The 20,413-nt window shown below is 39.3% G+C and overlaps 1 protein-coding gene across 1 annotated transcript in view; it reads left to right on the top strand.

The window, feature by feature from the left end:
- FRAS1 (Fraser extracellular matrix complex subunit 1) overlaps positions 1 to 20,413 on the top strand; it is a 269,028-nt gene that overhangs the window by 110,364 nt on the left and 138,251 nt on the right. Inside the window, exons 17-21 of the mRNA XM_018557898.1 lie at positions 3,485 to 3,625; positions 4,840 to 4,983; positions 10,462 to 10,614; positions 13,174 to 13,317; positions 19,978 to 20,124. Of these exons, the coding sequence (XP_018413400.1) occupies positions 3,485 to 3,625; positions 4,840 to 4,983; positions 10,462 to 10,614; positions 13,174 to 13,317; positions 19,978 to 20,124 (729 nt within the window). The remainder of the gene's footprint in view (positions 1 to 3,484; positions 3,626 to 4,839; positions 4,984 to 10,461; positions 10,615 to 13,173; positions 13,318 to 19,977; positions 20,125 to 20,413) is intronic.

Genomic DNA, 20,413 nt, shown 5'->3' with positions numbered 1-20,413 from the left:
CAACAGTAAAAAATAATAAATAAATATATTTTTAAAAAAACATTAATAAAAAAATTAAATAATAAAAATAAATTTTAAAAAATAAAACCACCCCTCCAAACACACACACATAACATACACCATATTGTGGTGAACGCCATGCACTGTGGTGTGTTGTTAAAACGCATCACAGTGCTTGATTTTTTTTTAAACATTAATTTAACTGTGTGGCAGCACATGGCAAAATAATTATTGTCCACATATTCAAAATAATAAAAGCAAGAACAGAACATGTTTCAAGGCAAGGCAACACTAAGGGGTCTATTCACTAATGAAGTGCAGAAGGAGTTCGACTCAGCCGATCCAACATCTGGATAAGCTGAGCCGAACCTCCGGCAGGCTACTCACTGCTGTTCGGCCTATTCTCCTGTTCGGCCCTCAGAGGGACCGAGCAGAACAGAAAAATAATTGCAAATTGAAATAACCAATAGGAATCTAGCAATGCATTCCAATGGGCAATTTTTTTTTTCTATTCTGACACGGCTCCGTGTCAGAATAAAAAGGAGACTCCCGAGACGCCAGGGAGAGTTTGCTGTTTGGAGATCAGTGTCCCTGGTTAGCAGGTAACCAGGGAAGCTGATCTCTCTGCATGTGGCCGGAGCCAGCCGTAAGATTACGGCTGGCTCCACCCAGCTGTCAGAAGCAGGCTGTTGGCCGGCCGCTAGGCCAGCTTTGGCTTTCAGCACGGCTCAGCCGAGCCGAGACATATGTGTTCGGCTCCACTGAGCCGCTCAGCCAGGTTCGGGAGCTGTACGGGCTATAGTGAATAGCCCGTACAGCACCCCTTCGGTTCTACTGAACCAAAGGGGTCCTGGGGCCGTAGCTAGCCGAAAGATCGGCCGAAGCTACGGCTAGATCCTTCGACAGCTTCGTGAATAGACCCCTAAGTCAAGGCCTGTTTGCTGCACCTACCTTTGTTGTGCACTAAAGTTCCTTTTCATTGTAAAAATACCCATGTCCTTTTGTAATCGCTCTCTTTTATATAGGATGTTTGCTCAAGGTGAGTTCAAATCAATTCCTGTCATGAGTAGATGATTGGATATTCTTGTATTCTCTGTTAAAAGCCTGAAGGCATCATATGCGATTCAATCATTTCATAATGAAAGGGCACACTATTCTTAAGTCAATTTGCTTGGAGATGAAGTTATTGTTTCATTTACTTTATTTTCAATATGCTGTCATTAGAAAATTGCAAAAAAAAAAGTTTGTCACTTTAGATAGGGAAAGATAAAATGTCTGTTTAAGTGCCTGCAAGAATCAAAATGTCTGACTTGGCAATTCATCATTCACCTTTCAAAACACTGTATATGTATGTGTGTATATATTTATATATAGTAAATATCAGATGCACATCAGGTTTTGGAAGGAGTCATTAACTTTTTAATTTGCCATGGTTCTGTACATGTGATCAGCTATGACACAAGCATTTGGGCTTGAAAGTTTGGCTGAGAGCTGAAATAAACACACTGGTAACCTTGTTTTGGGAGACATTAAATTGGTGGGTAAAGTTCATCTTTAAGGAAAGTAGCTAACTTCAGGCTTATGAAATGACAATTGGATTGTCATTGTCCAGCTTTAAATGTTTTCTCTGTTTAAACTGTAGTATACCATTGTCTGTCACAGCCATCTTCCAAAGCTCCATCAACTCTAACAACTAAAAGCTAAGCTCCAAAAAACTTGGAGTTTTTACAGTGTGTGCGTGTATATATCACATAGGAAAATATAAGAAAATGTTGAAGTAATATAGAAGATGGGGCCCTAATATTCCTTTTTACTTAATTGCACTTGGAAATACCTTTAATCACCCCGACCTAGATTGGCAGAACCTTTGAAGACAGCACCTGGTCCCAGTCAGTGTGTGTTTCCCAGGCAGACCTGCCAAAATCCAGTTGTTTGCCATCACTAAATATTTGAACTAGAACATATGCTTTGATTTGTAAGCCAGTGCAAAGTATTGACTCCTAAAACCTTAAAATTACTGAACTACTGACATTGCCATCACTTTCTAGATATACCATATGGCTTTAAATATAGAAAAACGGTTAAGGTGCTAAAGTAATGATGAGTGCATCTGAGGCTATACACTGGTAGGTCATTAAGAACTTCAACATATGAAATTAAAAAAAAAATTAGAATGAGTTTTATTTGATAAATACACTCAGTTTTGCAGCAAAGTGTGATAGATGTATTCTGTGCTCACGGCCTGTCTGTTTAATGGATGCATATTGCGGATAGCATGCAACAGCAACTGTCTGAGTCTTTCATCCTTGACAAAACACACAGTTGGTATACAGTAAAAATGGTGGGAAGGGAATGATAAGCTGATGACAAACACGTTGTGCACCATAATGTTTTACTAGCCTAGATAATTACACCCTAAACGCCTCATTTGACTTCAGTGCACAGGAATGAAAAGATGGTAAAAGCCATAAAACGCCTGAACTGTATATAAGGACACATCTGTGCATGTCCCAAAATGGCTCCTTAAATGGCTGAATATTTTATGTGCAATTTTGACATTAGCATTTTTGATTAACTGCAGCAAAAATTGTACTGTAGATAGGAGATAAAACCGATGGCATATGAAAGAGTATTTATAAACAAAATGGCTGGTTCTATGAAATTTAAACTTTACTTTCTAAAAAATGTTTTCTTATGGATGGTTCCTGATCTTTTATTGTGAAGTGGATAGTCAATTTTGCATTAACCTATACTATCCTGAATAACTGTACTGTATCCCGCTTGTCAACTCACAGAATAAGGGCCATGCAACCATTGTCATCACATGTACAACTGTATACGTGACTGGAACATGAAGCCTATAGGGTTCCTGTTCTGGACTCCTTAAACACTGGCCACAGACATCAACCTTCCTGACATGTGAAGCTTATAGTCTAGACCGGTTCAATTTTAGCTGCTTTTAGGGTCTGAAAATCTGCTGTAGATATCCTAGGGACACCATTATCGACTGGGAAAATGCTACTGGCATGTTTGGCAACTTAAAATGATAATCTTCTTATTTTTAGTCCAGAAATGAAAGTGGTTCTGTATCTCACAGCATATGTTCACTTGATGTGAGGATATATGCAGCATCAGTGAGGATGGTATTCATGGTCATCCAACCACTGCCATTTAAATAAATATAATGAGGGGAATTTATCAAAACTGGAGCAGGCAAAATATGGAGCAGCTGTGCATGGCAACCAATCAGCTTCTCTCTTTAGTTTGTTCAGTTATGATTTGAAAATGAAAGAAAGAAACTGATTGGTTGCCGTGCACAGCTGCTCTAGATTTTGTCTGCTCCAGTTTTGATAAATTCCCCTCTTTGTGTTTTTTGTGCTAACCTAGCAAACAGATACTTTATTTTAGTCTACTAGGCCTTTAATCATGGCTGTACAGGCCTTATGTATGTAGCTATACTTTTCATTTCTCCCTCTTTTTGCAGAATGCCACTTATCATGTAAAAGTTGCAGCGGAAGAAATAATTTAAATTGTACTGGCTGCTCTACTCCAAATGTTCTGCACTATGGGGCATGTTTGCCACTCTGCCCTGAGGGATTCTATAACAAGGATACAGTTTGTCATGGTAAGTAATTGCCGAAGCCTTCAGTGAAGCTAGGTAATAGAACATATTATTCATTACAATGTGGATGTGTTAAGCAAGTTAAGAAAAAAAAAAAAATAGGGAACTTAGAACTGACTCAGCACATATAGTTTTGAAGAACATGGGAAGCAGCCAAAGCTTTTTATGTGTTTTGAATCACATCACACCAGTGTTAGCCAACTATATGTATCAAAGAATATGATAGAATATGATAATAATTCAGGGTGTTCTCATCATCTTGGCTACAACAGCTGCTGATCAAGTAGAATGAAGTACAGTGAAGAAGAGCAATGTACAAGCAGTACATCAGCTGTGGTCAGGTGACTTGATGCCTTCCAGGCAGAGCTGCTTTAGAGTTAGTCTTGATCTCCTGTTTACTTAGCGGCCAGCACCGTGAAAGCAGAACATCAGTTGTTGTCAGGTTACATGCTGCCTTCCAGGGACAGCAGCCTTAGAGCTAGTCTTGATCTCATTTCACTTTCTGAAGTAACTCAAATCTGTAATTAGGTGTGGTTTCGACTGTACACTACAAAATTTGTTAGCGGTGGAAGCCTATAAATTAAAGAATTAAAGAACTCCAGGCATAAATATTCTTAACCCTTGCAGTGGGGATACCCTCACATTGCAAGGGTTAAGTGCTCGTTTTCGTTTAGGGTATTTCAACAGTGCAAGGTTCTGTGAGTCATCGCGTCCTATACAGTGTATACGATGTGAGTATGCCAACCAATAGACATTCCATCGCTAAAGTGGAGGAGGAGAGAGGCTGAGGGGACCAGTGTAACAGCCAGCCAGCTGCAAGGTTCAGGCGAGTATATCTTAGTTATTGTCATCCCTAGATTAAAATGAGCACTTAACCCTTGCAGTGCAGGGGTCGCCCCCTGCAAGAGTTAAAACATGATGCCCAGAGTTCTTCTTTCAAAATAATTTAAAATAAGTAGCAATGTAATGTGAGTTCTTATGTACTAAAGTGGTAACTATCTGTTTACCGTATTTATCTTTTTTATCAAAACAGTAAAGCAGTATGAATCGTTATGCTTGTTCACCTTCTACTTTTGCTTAGTATATACTGCCACTCTACTTTATTTTAGGTAATGGGTTATTGATCTAATAACTTCATGAAGAGCATAGCATGTGCATTGTTTGTAATATCTTATGGTGTACCATTACTCACCACAGTTTGTTCTCCATTGCTTTAGCATGCCACCCATCGTGTAAGGAGTGCAGTGGTCCTTCCGATGCTGAATGTCTAACTTGCCACCCTCATGCTAGTCTTATTGCTGGTAGCTGCAAAACCTCATGCTCTGATGGACAGTACCTTAACCTAGTAGGTTATTGTGTTGGTAAGTGATTTTTCTCATATATTTCTTTGTGCAATAAAGACCATACAAAAGTTTTTTTTTAGTTTTGCATGATTGCTTGCAAGCTCCATTACCTGACATTTCCACCAGAATTCTCATTTCTGGTTGGCTGCCACAGCTCATTACAGAACCAGCTGAGTTTTCACTCTTCTGTTGTGGATTCTTCATAATGTAGAATAGAAAAAAAACATTGCTGAGTCAACCAAGAGCAACATCTTTATTATGGTTTAGTGGGAGGAGATGAAGACCAGTTGAGTATTCAATGATTCTAGCGACTTGTGTCCATTTAAAGGAAATCTGTCATGGTAGAAAAATGGGAGCTGCCATTGCTGATCTCCTTATGAAAATGCTAGTTGGCTTTGGTCCTTTTGTTGTGACTGACCCAGAACAATCTATCACTTTGCCTAGCATTGGTGTTGGAGTGTGAGGTATCTTGGCAAAATATAGGGGAATAGAGAACAAGGACTGAATCATTGGTGCAATAACATCTGTGGTAAAACCACTTAAATGTTTTTTAAATTTTGCATGTTGAGTTTTGCATTACAAGGAGCGTTCACCTTTCCAATAAAATTGCCCATGCATTGAGGTATCTCCAGTACAACAATAAACTCTACTTTGGCATAAGAAACTTCTTTTCAATGTCTTGCTTGTAGGTCATGCGTGGCCTCTTCCAAGCCAGTCTGAAAAATGTTCATGCATGGGTTATGAACAAAGCTAAGAGCTTGTTCCTGCGGTGTGGGGGTCCAATGGTCACCCTGTCCTGCCATCTCGGCAGAATGGGGAGGGTCCCTCTTACTAGGTTTTACAGAAAGAGTCCTTGCACAGCCTACAGGTATGACATTGCAAAGATGCTTCTTTTGCCAAAGCAGAACATCTCCCAAAGGGAGGAGAACTATCCCTTTAAGTGTACTGAATATATGATTTTCTCCAACTAATAAGAAGCCTTAAACAGGTTTGCATAATGTAGGTTTACATACAGATGTAAATCTAAACAAAATGAATAAACATGAGTCCACTAATAATCCAGGATTGTTTCTAAAAATTAAAGTGCTATAATCAACCTTTTAAAAAAGGTTATTCTATATTTATAATTCATTTTCATTTGGAGTAGTAAACAGGCATTTTGCAAGGACAAGTGTCATAATATGTAGATGTATGCTAATCACACCTTTTCTCTCAATGGAAGAATATTATAATCTACCGCTTCTATTATAGAGAAAAATGCACATACTTTCCAACAACCACTATTTACCAGACATGCCATTTGTATGCCAGCCAATAAGCTAAAGCGTAGCCAGAAATGGAGCTTGACTTCCATGGATTTGGTTGTGGTTTGTGATTCTTGGAATTACGGGGTTTCACTGTTTCAAAGTAATCAAATCAACTCTAAGGATATTGTTGAGCAAGCACATCTATAGCTACGATACTGAAATTCAATTATGTAATATAATTGTTTTGATGCTGACAACCTTTCCCTTTATTAAGATGACAGGATTGTTTGCACGATCATTATGGTCTGTGTGGCCGAAGATAACTGCACTTTTAAAGAAGAGCTGGACAACAGTTGTCAGCCTCACTGTGGCTTCTAGTTTTCATGTTGCCTCCAAACATGATGCTGTTTGTTGCTTATATACACTGCAAAAACAGCTTGATAGGAGGAGAATAAATGTGAACTAATACTACCTTCTTGTGCCAGCAATGATTGGGGATATCTTATAGGCCAGCCTTTCGCAAAAAAAATCCGTGGAACAATATGGTTCCTTTTGAGGTTGCTAGGAAGCCTTGAGCAGAAAGCAGTGATTCATTGATCTTCCAACTACACTTAGCAGCATAACAAGGAAGACATTTTCCACTGACTGCCAATGTATGGGGTCATTTATTTATTGACCACTAATGTTAGGGGACACAATCTTCACTGTCAGCATTTTTTTTCATCATATTTATTCTTTTTGTGTCCGGATTATCAATTAAATTATTATTTTTTCGCACACAGCTGGTGGGGTCAAACAATGTTACTTTTGGGTGTAAAACACTCTATCAATATCACGTTCTTTATTCTCTTTTTTAGAACTTTCTACAACTTACTAATCATGTAAATGTACCATGCACTGTGGCTGTAATCATTTTTAGCAGGAGTTCCCTGAGACCTGCAAATTATTTTTCTTGCTCCATGACAAAAAGGTTGTGGATGTTTCTTATAGGGTAATATGCCTTTTCTCTCCCGTTCATTGAAGGACACAGGGCAACAGATCGTAGATCCTGAATGGTAGGGTATATCGCCACCTGCAGGAGTAGGACGCTCGCAGGGATGACTCTCTCCTGCGTTGCCGTGTGGGGGTTGTGAGCTGCGCTCTGCGGACCCCTCTAGACCCCCTCATTCCATCTGAATGAGGACATTGTCTTGCCTTCCCTGTGTCCGAATCCGGTCCATAGGAAGGAGCGTGCGCTCCACTGTTTGGATGTGGTTCGCGCTCTTCGTGTTTGTTTGGAAGCCGCGGTTTCTTTCCGCGAGACCGACTCCCTGTTCGTGCTCACGGAGGGTCCTCGTAAGGGTCGGGCCGCGTCGGCGGCTACCATCTCTAGGTGGATACGTAATGTTGTGACTCAGGCGTACGCCGTTAAGGGGCGTGAGCCTCCATTTCCTGTCACTGCCCATTTTACTGGGGCTGTTGGGGCTTCCTGGGCTTTCCGCCATGGGGCCTCTGTTTCTCAGGTTTGTAAGGCCGCTACTTGGTCTTCTGTTAACACCTTTGTTAAGTTTTACAAGGTGGATGTTTTGGCATCAGCGGATGCTGGTTTGGGGCGCAAAGTGTTGCAGGCGGCTGTTTGAGGTGTCCTTTGGGTGTTTTGTTGTTGTTGCCCATCCCTCAGTGTGTACTGCTTGGTGACGTCCCTACCATTCAGGATCTACGATCTGTTGCCCTGTGTCCTTCAATGAACGGGAGAGAAAATAGGATTTTTGTACTCACCGTAAAATCCTTTTCTCTCCGTTCATTGAAGGACACAGGTCCCGCCCTCTATATTGGGTGTGTACTCCTAACTGCTTGTTACTTACTGGAGACTTGTCAGCAAGTGAGGGGTTGGGCCACCAGCAGGGGCCGCCCCTAGGCTGTCTTGTCTTTTTGTTATGTGCCTAGCGTCCTACTCCTGCAGGTGGCGATATACCCTACCATTCAGGATCTACGATCTGTTGCCCTGTGTCCTTCAATGAACGGAGAGAAAAGGATTTTACGGTGAGTACAAAAATCCTATTTTTTTCAACGTGCTTGTCATTAATAACAGCTTGTTGTGAAAGCCACCTTTCATACAGCAACCCTTTTCAGAAGATCTAAGATTGGCCATTATAACTTTTACTGCAAACAGTGAAATCTCTTTAGCCACCCTTGTTCTTGGAGTCAGTGTCATTACATCCTGTAATATCCTAATCACTATCAGCTCTCCAGTCGGTCATGTTGCCAACTGAAATCAATCAAGACATTTATTGTGTCATGGTAAAAGTTTACAAAAGTTTATTTGGCACCATGCTTTGTCAGTTTAACAACTATTTTCGTAAGTCGTGGTTTATTTTATTTGTTTCATTAAAAATAAAATATAGACATTGCATTTTGTTTGAAATATAGATAAAAATCATGTAAATATTTGCCAACAACTCTGATCCCCAAATACATTTTTAATGGTCTTAGTTTCCTGCTCTTCCTGCTCTGTTTATGAGCATGTATGATCATACTATTTAATTTAGGAGATTTCAATTTCATAAATGTTTATTTTAATAAAAAATCTGTCAAGAGAGCACTGGCAACTCTTCCATTGCTAACCTTTTTCTGAGAATGTAGGTCACATGGCAGTTATGTTGACCCAGTAGCTTTAGCTGGAACAAGTATGAGAGTTCAGAAAATTCAGGAAAAAAGTCAAAGATACATATCTGCATGAGTCAGTGATTCAAAGTATCAAAGCTAGAGAATGAACATGGCAGTCAGGCAGTTAGCATTTTCAAAAGCTGAGCTCTGAAATTGCAGCTTCCATATTCTTGTCATGACAGGTTTCGTCTAAATCATACACCACATTAATAGTATAAAAAAAATGGCTTAGCCCTTTTAATGTTTTCAGAAAATATGTGATGTTTTGACTCTAGATTTAAAGGTATAATGTTGCTTTGATTAAGAACAAGCTAGCATTCTAATGTTAATTCCCTAATTTAAGAGTTTCTGCTGAAAGAATGGTAAAGGGAGTAATTCTTTTTGGCTCAATTACATCTTATATGTGAACTTGACAGTTTAGGAATTTAAATTAACTTTCAACCGCCAAGGCAAAAGCAATTTGAGTTTTGCAGCACATCGTTTACTAAGCATTATATTCTTTAAACTTGGTTATTACTAATAGCTGCTGTGTGTTACACAATGAAGTGGATTTGTGTATGCCAATATTTGTATTTCATTAATTTGATGTACTTGTCTGCTGTAGTGTATACCAGCGCATGTCAGTGAGCAATCTGCTAATATGCCATGCATTACATTTTATACACGCACATTACCTCTCTCATATCTGTCATTATGCCTTCAGTGATAGCAGGAATTACTGTCATGCCTTTCTGCTTAGAAATGTACAAATCATGGTTCTTTTATAATGTAAATCCATAGGGGGAAGTAAGAGAACTGATGGCAGTAATCATGCCTTTAGAGATAAATTCTAATGCAAGCTGTAATAAAAGTTTTTCCATGGGCCGTCAAGATGTCTTACATCAGCATGTATTTGCTCTTGGAATGATTGCATGCTAAAGCAAAGAATACTATAAATCACATTACATTTAAAGTGTTTCTCTACGCAAAACCTTTTTCTTTTTTTTTGGATGGAGTAGGCAATGCTTAGACCCTTTATCTATTGCTTTTTGAGTCCCTGGGCAGATTCACTCCTCTATTTGTACTCGTGACCATTGTCACCAAAACAGAAAGTGAGGGCAAATCCAAAATGTTAACGTTTCCAGAGTGACAGGTTTGGGGAAATCTTTTAATGGGGACAGATGTTGAGGGGACAGGTGTCTAAGAGGAGAATTCGCCTCACTTTGCGAGATTTCCTTTACCTTCCTTTTGCATCTCTGGGAGCCTGGAAATTAGGGGATATATTCCAAATGTTACACAGACAGCAAAAAATAAACTGGTAGGGGTTTTAACCCTTCCCTAAACTAAAAAAGATGTGCCAGGGACAACTGTCTAAGAAAATAATTCCCCTCACTTTGGGAAAATTCCCTTAACTTCCTGTTGCAACAAGAAGGGCTATATTCCCATGGCTACACAAACAGCAACAAATAAACTGGCAAGGGTTTTAACCCTTATCTTAACTAAAAAAGAGTTTTAGCTATGCATTCACTTTATTAGATCATTTTATTTAATATTTATTTTATATTTTTTGTGTATGAAATTCATTTACATGAAGCTAAAAATTATATATGCTATTTTGTTTTAGATTGTCATCCACAGTGTCAGTACTGTGTTGCCAATTTACATGATACAGGCAGTGTGTGTTTAAAATGCCAGTACTCCAGATATTACTTTCTTGGAGACCGCTGCCTTCCAGAATGTCATGCTGGGTTTTACGTAGAAGGAAGAAACTGTAAAGGTAAGCAAGAATATAAAATGGCCATTCAACTTCTGTAGACCTTTAATAAGACCTGCTGGCTATGGTTACCATTCGTCCCTGTATGCCAGGGTCCCCTTTTTGGGGAATTGTCCCCGGCAATGTCTCTGACCAACGTCCCACCTTTCTCTGCCTGCTGGTGCTACCTCCCACTTATGCAAACAGGCAAGCACAAGGGTGAAGTAGCAGCAGGATAGCAGTTTCATTCCTGAAGATAGGTAATATGGCAGAAGGGAGAAAGGCATGCTATGGCTGCAGGTATGGGGTAAGATGTGGCTGCATAAAGGTGGGCATATTGCTACATTGTAAATTTTGGCTCCAAAGGGAAGATGTGAATTCCGGGATCGATATAGCTAACGGCAATGAGTCGTAGCTACAGAGACAAATGATAACCATACCCCACACACTTGCCTCTTATTTTTTAGACACTTTTGTGCCGTGGGAGTGCTTGCATTAACGCACCATGTTCCACAGTGCGCATTACTTACGTTGGTCCCCAGTGCACCCTGCTGAAAAATGCATGTTAATGCAATGCACCCCAGCAGAAAAGTGTGATCCTAGCTTTAATGTTTTGGAGTGACCCCAGGTGATGTGGGCAGGTGGTGTTTGCATGAAAGAATTCCAGACAAAGTATACTTCCTGCTGTTATCATTAATAACACAAAAATATCTATTATGGATGATGCTGAGGGGCTGTATTTATATATGTACCTGGACACTGTTTAAACACTAGTATTTAAAGGTATGTAGTAATATAACAAACCATCTGGTATAATCTGTGGAAGTGCAAGGAGACATGTTATTGTCTGCTGTCTCTGTGTTACTTACTCCTGACCCCCTGCAATTTGTGCATTACTTATGACCCTTGCACTCTGTGTGTTTCTTACTCCTAACCTCTGCACTCTATGCATTACTTATTTTTGAGCACTCCCTTCCGTGTGCTACTGACCTCTGCATTCTATGCATTACTTACTCTGCACTCTGTGTGTTAAACTTTGGGCATTGCTTAGTCCTGGCCCCTGCACTCTGTGCTTTACTTACTTTTGACCCGGCACTCTGGGGTATCTTCACGAAGCAGCCGAAGGATCTAGCCGTAGCTTCGGCCGATCCTTCAGCTAGCTTCGGCATCAGGACCCCATTCACTATAGCCCGTACAGATCCCGAACTTGGCCGAGCGGCTCAGTCGACCCGGAGGCACATGCCTCGGCTCGGCTGAGCCACGCTGAAAGCCGAAGCTTGCCGAGCGGCCTTCTGACAGCTGGATGGAGCCAGCCGTGATGTAACCTGGTAACTTTACTGCAGACATGAGAATCTTAACTACTCACCTAGTCCTCTCCCTCTAAACATCTGCCTGCATAGAGCACAAAGAGCTCCATCATTGATGGAAGGAGATTTTTAATACTGTCTTGCTTAAAATAATACAATAATGCCCCTGTGCACGGCTTAAATAACAAATACATTATAATAATGCACTTTGTAATAGTAAGCTTATGTACAGTATGTATAAACACAATATACATTTTGTAATTTCATGAGAATATCAAATGGTCTCATTCATTTTTATTCTTTACATCATCATCATCAGCAGCAGCAGCAGCAGCAGCAGCAGCAGCAGCAGCAATTGAATAGAACCCTTTAATTATACACGTACTGTACATGCAGATACTTTAGACTTATTTAAGGTGTCAATCATAAGTATAATTGCAATACAAATGTAATTGCTTAATTATCATACATAAAACCTCATCAAACAAACTCTTGACTTGCTCAGTGTACAGAATAAGAGCAGAGTCTGAGAGTAAAAATAAGAATGCAAACCAGGTATTGACCCTGTAGTTGATCAATAAGAAATAACAGAACCAGTGGCAAGCACAAAACTCTGAGGAACAAATCATTAAGCAAAAATCCTGCCTGTGCAATTTAGTGCAGATTGAAAGTTCTAAAGGGTGGCTGAGATGTGTAACAGGAGAGCTCCCCCTCATTTGTTTCCTCCATATTTGATTGTTTTTTTTCAAATATTTCAAATATTCACAGGCTTATAAGCTAGGAAACAACACTTAGTCACATCCGTTATTATTAATAGCACTATATTAACACAAGAAAATATTTGTATATTGTTTCATGGTGTAGTAGATCACACACGTTTTTTTCGTTAAACATTTCACTTCCAGAAGGAATCACTTTATTAATTTATCCAACAATCATGTATGTGAGAGAGCACATGCATTAGTTCACAGTTATGTACTGATATATGATACACAGTTGCGATTGTATACATAGGTGGACACAGTTAGTTTCTTAGATCATTTATTTACTCATTCACTTTATACACCAAGCGCAGCATACTATAGATTTTACTAAAGGGTGGAACTGATATGTTTATGCAAATACCATAAATAATATATATATTTCTAATTGGTATCTTTATTTTCTTTGTTTTTGCACAATCTAGAGATTCATTTTCTTGATATTTGTAGTTTTGTTTTCTTGCATCTTGGATTTTTGTGTTAAACTACCTATTATGTGGCTGTGTTTGTTGCAGGTTGCCACCTGTCTTGTAGAACCTGCAGTGGTCCAGGTTTAAACTCGTGTACTTCCTGTGAGGACGGTCTTGTTTTGTCTCACAATGGCATGTGTTCTCAGATGTGCGCTCAAGGATACTACCAGGATGGAAATATATGCAAAGGTCTGTATCTCTACTGTCATCAGTAACCCAGATTGATGTAACTTTGTAGACAGCATTTAAATACTTTGTGGTTATGATGGTGAGTAACAGAAAAAAAAAGAACTTTCTACAGTTAGACACACTGGTGACAGCAATAGAAACACGCAGGCTTATTTTGGGGGGGAAAAAAGAGCAAAAATGGCAAAAAATGCAAAGTGCAGTATTATAAAGCAGCCAGTCAGCTAATTTAACTGCTTGTTCAAAATATGTAAATACTTTATCGTGCATAGTGTGGGTGCAGGTTCACTTTAATTTAAGTCATACCAATGCATGTTTGGTTTCTGATTGGCTGCTGTTATTAAACTTTGCATTGTACTGCTTTATTGAAAAAGCCTGTTAGTGAGCTGGTCCATTCATCTTCCTATGTATTAAATGTGAAGTCTATATTGTACTTGCCTTTAATTCAAACCTGCTCCCACAGTAAAGAAAGTTCATAATCTCTCCTTATCTATCATTATCCCAGAAACAGCCTAAGGCCAGGTTCTTACCTCTCATCTTGAACCACAACTGCCCTTAGACTCAGCTGTTATATTTAGTGAAGGAGAGCAAGCAGTAATACAAATACTTGCATAACCATGCACTTTTCCCCTGTTTATGTAAGAGCAGTGCCATCTAATTGGTGAGGGGATGAAGCTTAACACCAGTGCTGGCAGTATTAGTAGTTGGACAATTAAGAGATTCTATATTTCTTTTGTACGTATTTTCTCATTTATTCATTCATCTACCGTATATCTTTATGCAACTATGACATATTATGACATATTAATATTTTGAAGTTCTCTATCCAGCCAGCAGAAGGAGCTCTAATCTCGTTTTCACATGTGAAAGCTGATCAACTGAAAATAGTCCAATGTTTAAAAAACGCAAATGAGTTCTTCCCAGTGATCCATCCCCTATCAGACAACAGACAGGTTTCATTCAGACAAATGAAGCCTCAAAGCAAGCTTTGTAGGCTTTGTTGTGTCTTTAGCTTAACTCATAATACTAAAGCTACTAAAAAGCTGTGTGAGTATTGTACTTTGCACATATACTGTAGTGTAATTGATGCAGTATTCCATACGATATCAGTACAGTTCTTTAGGGAAATTAACAGTCATGACCAATTGGCTAGTTCACATGGTCTCTTGCTGACAATCATTACCACTAAGAGGGTTATTCACAAAGCTTGTTCAGCCGACCGAAGCAAGCCGATGTACGGCTGATTTTAGCCGAGGTACGGCTGAAATCAGCCGTACAAGCTTGAAGTGAATAGCCGAACAGCTCTCTAAGTCTTTTGTTTTCATTTTTGATTTTTAACATTAATACACTTTGATAGGGTTGTTTCCATTAGGCGTATTTTACATGTATACATCTAAAAACCTTTAATTGTCTATAGTTCCCCTTTCAGATGTACCAGATTATGAGAAGGCTGGGACATAAACGACCACTAAACTTTAATAAAAGGGTTTATTTAGAAATATTTTGCAGAGCCATTTGCCCTGCAAATCGCTGTGAGCATTTATTTTCCTTTCAGGGTGAATGTAATGTGGTACTGCATTATGGCCACTAGATAGAGCAGAGGAGCATAGAAAATAAGTATTTTTGGTATTACATTAGATTTCACCTAAAAAGCAAATATACTATGACCATCCATTTTTGCCTTCATTCGCACAGAATAAAGGCTGTGCTCACACCTGAGCGTATTTTTTATGCTAGTTTTTCAGCTCGTTTTTTTCGCGTTTCACTGGCGGTATGTTTTTTTCCTTTATTTTCTCTATTTACATTTTTTTGTTTTGTTTCACTTTTAAACTTCCCGCCGGCTCCGCCGCCCTGCGACGCGGCCGCCGCCGGTAGGCAGAGCGGAGATCGCTCACAAGGTAAGACCCGTATGCTGCATTCCCGAGTGTGGCTCGTGGTTACCGCTTTGTTAACCCCGATCCACACTCGGGAATACCAATGGAAACGCGCGGCAAAACGCCCCAAAGAAGCTCCCGTACTTCTTTGGGCGTAGGGCGTTTTGCAGCGCGTTCCTACGCGCTGTAAACGCCCAGGTGAGAACCATGCCCATAGGAAATCATTGGTTTTCACATGTTGAACGCGCTGTAAAACGCCCGGGTGTGAACCAGGCCTAAATATTCACAGAGATTCACGTGGAAAATAGCTCTGCAAATTCTATACGAATAGTCCCCTAAAATTAAACATTTTTTTAAATCGTATTTTCTGTGCAGTCTTGAGGATATTTACATATATATTTCAGAATGCCAATAATTTTTTTATGTAGATTTACCTTATTGTTTTTGGTTTAATGGTCTGAATAAATTAATGTTATGCTTCCCATATATTTTAGTATAGTGCTTTAAATGTGATTGTTTTGGAAGATTTATTGCGGCAAATCAACAGTAAACATGCCTTTTTTCATCTTGTATTTTAACCTTGCCAATAAAGAATACTGTATTGTTTGCCATACAGTGACTCTTACCTGGAATGGTTGTTATCTGTTTCTTAACAGTGCAGCTTATTGTTGCCTGAAATAAAAGATTAACTTTTTTCTGAACTGCTGTTTTCAGATGTGTTCTTTTAACTGCAGTGTCCTTCCATGAGCCATTAGTTCTGAAATACCTTTTTGTCGACATTGAGAAATGTGGTGCATAAGGTTAAGAGGTACAGCCAGATCTAATAGTATTGAAAAACAAACCAAGAATTTAATCACAGAGAACCAGTTACTGCACAGATTATGATTAACAGTGGTAGACATATGAAAGACTGTGTGCTGTATGATTTAAGATAATTGTTAGTTTATTCCCTGGCTAATCTAACAGGTAAGTGAACCTTTGGCTGATGGTTCACTTACCTGTGTAATGAACATGTCTCAAAGTACAAGGCAATATCATATTTTAGGACACAGGTTGACAACCTGATCCCAGGTTTCGTACCCATACATGTGGAACCAGTCTATTTCTCATTATCCCTTTAGATTTATGTGCCATGCTTTTCAACTTCAGGTGTAAGCACCAAATAATTTTATACTTTTTTTTTGCTCATTTGTAGCAATGTCTTATACCTTTTCCCATGTAAAAGTATGGCCTTACAGTCTTATCTGCATGGCTATACTGTATTTTTGATTGGACATAAGACTGCCTTTTCTCAACAGTTGCTCATTTCCACATCCTAAGTGATAAGTTTTACAATGATTTTGCAGTTAAATGATAAAACAACTCCAGGATAAGATTGCTGCCTATACAGACAACCTTCTGTTTTTATGCATCTTCTCCAGATATCGCCATCTCCAATCTACTTTCAGAGCTCTGGGGAACCTCCATATCAATAATCAGAAATAAGAGGCCATGAATATCACCCTTCCCCCAACTACTTACTACTGAATACAACAATATTTTCCATTTACATAGTTACATAGTATTTGAGGTGGAATAAAGACCTAAGTCCATCAAGTCCAACCTATTGCGTGTGTGCATTTATGTTTGAGCAGGTGTGTGCGTGTATATGAGTCCATGTGTGATTTTGCTCCTAAGAGTACTTGTACCCCTTTGTGTTGTGGTCTCCAAGGAACTCGTCCAGGAGTTTCTTGAATGAATCCACACTCTTAGCAGAAATCACTACCTGCGGCAGAGAGTTCCAGACCCTAACCGCTCTAACTGTGAAGAGCCCCCTGCGCCCCGTGTGTAAATAAAAATGTCTACCAATTTGTGGTGGAGCCCTCCGGTCTTTGTTACAGAGCTAACCATAAACAGTTTGTTAATAATGTTGCTGTCGCCGTTGAACAGTTTATACAAGAAAATCATGTCCCCCCTTAATCTCCTAACCTCCAAAGAGAACATATTTAATTTTAACAACCTTGTTTCATAGTTGAGGTCTTCGAACCCCTTAATCAGTCTGGTTGCCCTCCGCTGGACCTTTTCCAGCTCAGGGACATCTTTTCTTAGTATTGGTGACTAAAACTGGACCTCATACTCCAGATGTGTCCGAACCAGTGATCTCTAAAGTGGAAAAATTATAGACTTGTCTCTGCAATACATCCCCTTCTTAATGCAAGACAGGGCTCTGCTTGCTTTGTTTACAGCAGTCTGGCACTGCAAGCTGTTCTTCAATCTCAGGTCTATAATGACCCCCAAATCCTTCTCCGTTTCCGACTTCCCTAGTGCGCACCCATAAGTGTATTTGACTATTTTTAACTCCAAAGTGCATTACCTTACATTTATCGACATTGAACTTCATCTGCCATACAGTTGCCCATTCCCCGAGTTTATCCAGGTCCTCCTGTAATGTTACAATGTCTAAATCCGTGTCTATTACCCTCCCAATTTTCGTATCATCAGCAAACCCTGAAACATGGCTACTCACTCCCTCCCTGATATCATTAATAAATAGGTTAAAAAGCATGGGGCCCAGCACAGAATCCTGGGGCACGCCACTCCTGACTTCAGCCCAGTCTGAAAAGGTGCCATTTATTGATACTCTTTGTACACGATCCTTTAGCCATTTAATTAGACATCTCATTCCATTAACCCTTATGTCGTCAGAGCTGCATTTAGTTTTTTTGTTAACATCTTAAATTGCACATTTTAGGCCTGGAGATTACTTAACCCCCCGAAAAAATCTTTTATTTATTTTTTCCCTGGAAGCAGAAATTCTGTGACATGAGATTATGTGCATATTAGTGTAACTCTTTATCACACTCAAATTACCTCAATTTAATTTTAGTGCATACACACACCATATATTACCCTATTTTGGTAAAACTTTTCCTCTTTACTCATGTCAGTGACCAGGAGGAAAAGGATTGCGATAGGAATATGAGCTTAGCTGCTGGTTTTTCACAAAAAGTTGAAATTTAACAGCAACATGCTGTTTAGTATGCTTAGACTACACACTGCAGAAAAGAAGAATGCATTAAAACTGCAGATGGAGAAGTCTGTAAAGATTTCACTTCCGAAAAGTGCATTTTAAGGATGTATCACTGACCTACACAAACTTGTCACTATATTTACTAAGCTGAATGAAATATTCCTTGCTAGGTGACAATGTTTTTTTTGGTATATTAACCCCTATGTCTCTATTCTGATTATATGGGGTTGGTTTAGTAAAGGCAAATAGGCTGTTCACTTTACTAGGGAAATTTCCCTTATCTTAGTAATGGTGTGGAAATCCACTTTAGAAGAATACTCAATGATGTGCAAGGACAATTTGTTTGTAAATAGGATGATAGAAGTCAGCAAATCTTTACCTTATTCACTAAGCTAAATAAAAATGCCCTTGCAAAGTGAAAATTTCCTTGCAAAGGGAACAGCCTATTTACTTTTAGTAAATCAAACCTGATGACTGTGAGCTGCCCAGCCCTGAAGCAGCAAAACAACACCAAACCATGACATTTCCACCACCATGCTTTACAGTTGTTATGAGATTATTCTCCTGAAATGATGTCTCCGGCTTGCAGAACACATGTCTACTATTACTGAGACTAGGGATGCACCAATGCCGGTTTTTTGGTATTGAGTACTAGTACCAATATTTTTTTTCAGTACTCACCGATACCGAATACCAATACCAAAAGTCTCATTAAGTAAGCCGGGTGGCGTGTATTAACACTGCCGCCTGGCTTCCTGACCAGCCAGGAAGCCATCTTCATGCTCCTCGTCACCAGGTGACGAAGAAGCTTGGAGCTGGCTTTCTGGTGAATCAGGAATCCGGGGAGCGAGTCATTACACGGCGCCCGGCTTTCCGATTGGCCAGCCAGGAGACCGGCTCCATGCTCCCTCGTCACCAAGTCACCTCCCAGCCAACCTAGAAGCTGGGCAGCATGTAATGACTCGCCCCCCGGCTTGCTGGTTCCCGGGTGTTCCGTTATCGGGATAGACATCGGGAGCATTTGGGCTAGTACGAGTACTCACCAAAATACTCGGCATCGGCACCGATACTAGTAGTGGTATCGGACCACATAACCCTTTGTTTCATCAGTCTTTAGCATATTGTTCTAGAATGCCTTGTCTTTGCCTATATGTGCAATGGCAAACTGTAATCTTACTCTAATGTTCTTTTTGGACAGCAGATGCTTTTCCTAACACACCTCTCAATCTGGTTTAGTTATTGCAATCTCTTTCTGATTTTAGCTGCATACATTTTGACCCCACCTTTTGCAAGAGTTACCGAAATATCTGGCAATGATATTATGGGGTTCCTGGACACTTCTTTTAGCATGTAACGGTCAGCTCGAGTTGATGTAAAAGTCAAAGAATTCCATGGCTTGTACTTTTTCATATGACTTTATAATTACAATCATGTACAAAAATGAATTAAAAATACTTTTAAAAATACTTTTAATGCAAATAAATGTAATTAACAAATATATTATAGAAATGATAGACATTAGACAGCCTTTGTTGAATTTATTGATATGCAATTTCCTTAATTTAGCAGGTTTCAGATAGACCTCCACTGAATATCCTCTGAGAGGCTTCAAGAAGTCAAATCAAAGTAACTGAAGCCTTACTTGTAACTCTGAAACCAGCAAGCAGTCTATAGCAAACAATATTTTTAAATAAAGCATACAGTTTTAATGGCTACATTGTTGCTACTATGTTATACTCTTATGTGGTCTCTTGTTAACTGTTGTCTCCTCTCCTACAGCTTGTAACAGCCAATGTTTAAGTTGCAATTCAGCAGAGGGATGTTCTGAATGTAAAGACCCAAACAAAGTTTTGCTGTTTGGAGAATGCCAATATGAAAGCTGCACACAGCAGTATTATCTTGACTACAGTAACAGAACGTGCAAAGGTAAACTCAATGAAACAAAGAATATTTATATTAAAGTATACCTTTAAGTTTATTTACACTTTTGCAGTCAAATTTGATAAAACCACACTATGTGTGGGGGGATGTGTCAATTAGTGCTTTTTGGAATGTTTCTGTGCTCAATCACCATTTAATACTCCTCTTTACTCAATGAAGGAGCAAATGGTTCACCATGTGTGCATTAAATTCGGAAGTCATGAACCTGGAAAAGCTTTGCCTTTACCCTGGCCGGTGTGCCAGGAAATGATTTCATAACCAAAAAAATTATTTA

This window comes from Nanorana parkeri, unplaced genomic scaffold (assembly GCF_000935625.1).
Source record: "Nanorana parkeri isolate BGI_ZX_2015 unplaced genomic scaffold, ASM93562v1 scaffold310, whole genome shotgun sequence".
NCBI lineage: Eukaryota > Metazoa > Chordata > Amphibia > Anura > Dicroglossidae > Nanorana > Nanorana parkeri.
Note: the sequence above shows the minus strand (reverse complement) of the source record. Positions and strands in the feature narration are given on the sequence as shown.